The 2,624-nt window shown below is 45.0% G+C and overlaps 1 protein-coding gene across 2 annotated transcripts in view; it reads left to right on the top strand.

The window, feature by feature from the left end:
- Window positions 1–1,242: 1,242 nt before the first annotated feature.
- LOC101855974 (dystrobrevin beta) overlaps window positions 1,243–2,624 on the top strand; it is a gene marked incomplete at its 5' end in the record, with an annotated part of 83,144 nt that continues 81,762 nt past the window's right edge. For both annotated transcript variants that reach the window (XM_013087235.2, XM_035972035.1), the window contains 1 exon segment: window positions 1,243–1,328. In XM_013087235.2, the coding sequence (XP_012942689.1) occupies window positions 1,243–1,328 (86 nt within the window).

The following is a 2,624-nucleotide window of genomic DNA, read 5'->3' as shown; positions in this document are numbered from 1 at the left end:
GTCTATCCCAAGGCAAATGAAAATAACGAAATAAGCAGTTGAAACTGTTCTGATCGACCGCAATGAACACAGAGTGATCAACTAGGCGGCTTGCTCATTTATCCAATCACTGTTGTCCCCGCTTACAACTATAGTAACCTAACAGCCAATCAAATGTCTTTAGGGCTCAGCAATGAACCAGCCCGTTCCCACGGTCTCTCCTTAATGAAACCCCTCTTGTAAAAAGGTAGAAGACTTGAAAAAAATAACACTGCACAGAGGGCTCACGCTCTCCCAGCCCTGACAATGGGGTGAAAGTTTACGACACACTTTCCCCCAGTGACACAGTTACCTATGCGCCCATTGGGCCTTTGTTAGGCGCGTTCTATTTTCTGCTACAACACGACCCAATCCACCTCATACACGGTGTGTGATTGGAGTGCTGTGTGTTTGTGCCGCTGAGATGTAACAATAATCAAATAAAAACTAATTAGAGAAATTTGGAGGTGAAACGGCTTCGTCCCCACCATGCAGAAGAATTTAACGTAGAACAAAGAGATGGCAGACAAAGGTGACTCTTCTCGTTTGAATGGTTCTCAAAATGCCGTGGCTCGTCGTGAGTATAGAAAAATCATCACTGTGTTGTTCTTATTGCTTGCTTTTTGGTGGTAAAGAAGTGGAAGAAACCTAAGCCCCACCCAAATCTAGGTTCACCCACCGCCACTGCACAGTTCAAAATTATCCGTTTTCTTGGGTGAATCGAGGAGTGGCTGCAGATTCCACACAAGGCAAAAGATCATGCATGTACGAAAATCGTGTTGCACGAGAAACTGCGTGATGCAAGCAGAATGTCTAATTTGCATACAATGCTTTGCATGGTGTCGGCAAAAAATAACAAGTGGGCTCGAAGCCTCAGAGGGATGTTGGAGGGCCCCGCTGCCTCGTCCTTTTTTTTATCTTTCCCTCTATTATTTCTTACCGTCTCTCTTGCTTATACACGCACAAAATGACCGCTATCGTGTCAGTGTGCTTCTCGTACTGACTAATGATAATATTCCTGACAGCAGGGACGTTGGAAGAAGCCTGCCTCTCTAGTCATCTAAATGTGTCGATGAGGGTGTAAAATAATACCAATCTATCAACTTATTAGGACTTTGTCTTTTGTCTTCCCTAGTTCTAAAATATTTAATTCGATTTGGTCTTTAGGGGCATAAAACACTACCGATCTAGCAATCAGACTTCTATGTGTTGTGTCTTCCCCAGTCCCGGTCCACGGCTGAGCTGAGTCTGACTGTGGACAACAACCAGGCACAGCGAGAGCTCATTGCGCAGCTCGAGGCAAAAAACAGGTGAGTTCGTAAACAAACCCTCGTTTATTGGTACCTATCGCTGTGATTGTTTGTGTTGTTGATACTTTTGTTGTTACTCTTGGTGAAGGGTTCACGGGCACTGGCGCCTCTTTTTGTGTTATTATGCTTTTTTGTTGTTGCTTATTTGTGTTTGTGGTGTGGGTGTGTGGGTGTGCTTGTGTGTGTGTGTGTGTGTGTGTGTGTGTGTGTGTGTGTGTGTGTGTGTGTGCGTGCGCGAGCGTTTGTGTGTGTGAGTGTGAGTGTGAACATAATATGTACGTGTGCACGCCAATGCCGGTTGAGGATGCTATCGGTATCTTTCTTCTTTTTTTTCTCTTTTTTTTCTTTCTTGTCTTGTTTCCATTTTTCCCGCACGTAATCAGAGCTATTGTGTTAATCTGCTTTTGCTCACTCACAGTCACAGAAACAATGTTTTTGTTGTTATCATTGATGTCGATGTTTTTGTGGTGGTGGCGGTAGACGATGATGCTGATGGTGGTGTGGCGGTGATGATGGTGTTTGTTGGTATGTGCATGCGAGTATGTGTGTGTGTGTGTGTGTGTGTGTGTGTGTGTGTGTGTGTGTGTGTGTGTGTCGTGTTTGTGTGTGCGTTTGATGGTGCGTGCGTTTGGTTGTGCGTGCGTGCGTGCGCGTGTGTATGTTTATATATTGTTAGTAGTGGCGTCCAAAAGAAATACATGAAGCTACAGCGAGCATGTAGCACATCTCTGTGATTGGCCGAAATATAGATGACGTATTTCAGCCATCTATTTTTTGGCGTCTCGCGGGGTTTCCCTCGCCACTGTTCGCGCCCGCTTTGCCGCTGCGCGGCAGGCTTCGTCACTGGGCGGCGAGGAGAGGTTACTTTTATCGCCGACTGTTTGGTGTGTGCGTGTGTGTGTGTGTGTGTGTGTGTGTGTGTGTGTGTGTGTGTGTGTGTGTGTACAACTTTGAGGAAAAGCGAAATTCATTAAACAAGAATTCCTGAGATTGTTTATAAAAGATAACACAAATTAATACACAAAAAAACCCCAAAACAAATTAAGCAAACAAACAACAAGAACAAAGGGGTAAAAATGAAAAATGGTAGGGGCAGGGCTCTCTCTCTCTCTTTCTCTTTCTCTCTCTCTCTCTTTCTCTCTCTCTCTCTATCTATCTATCTCTCTCTCCTTATCTTTCCCTCTTTCTCCCCCTCCCCTCCTATGTCTGTCTGTCTGTCTCTGTCCCAGTGTCTGTCTGTCTGTCTGTCTGTCTGTCTGTCTGTCTGTCTGTCTGTCTGTCTCTCTCTCTCTTTCC

This window comes from Aplysia californica, unplaced genomic scaffold (genome assembly GCF_000002075.1).
Source record: "Aplysia californica isolate F4 #8 unplaced genomic scaffold, AplCal3.0 scaffold00562, whole genome shotgun sequence".
Taxonomy (NCBI): Eukaryota; Metazoa; Mollusca; class Gastropoda; order Aplysiida; family Aplysiidae; genus Aplysia; species Aplysia californica.
The sequence above is the reverse complement of the archived record's forward strand: the minus strand, read 5'-3'. Positions and strand labels throughout refer to the sequence as shown.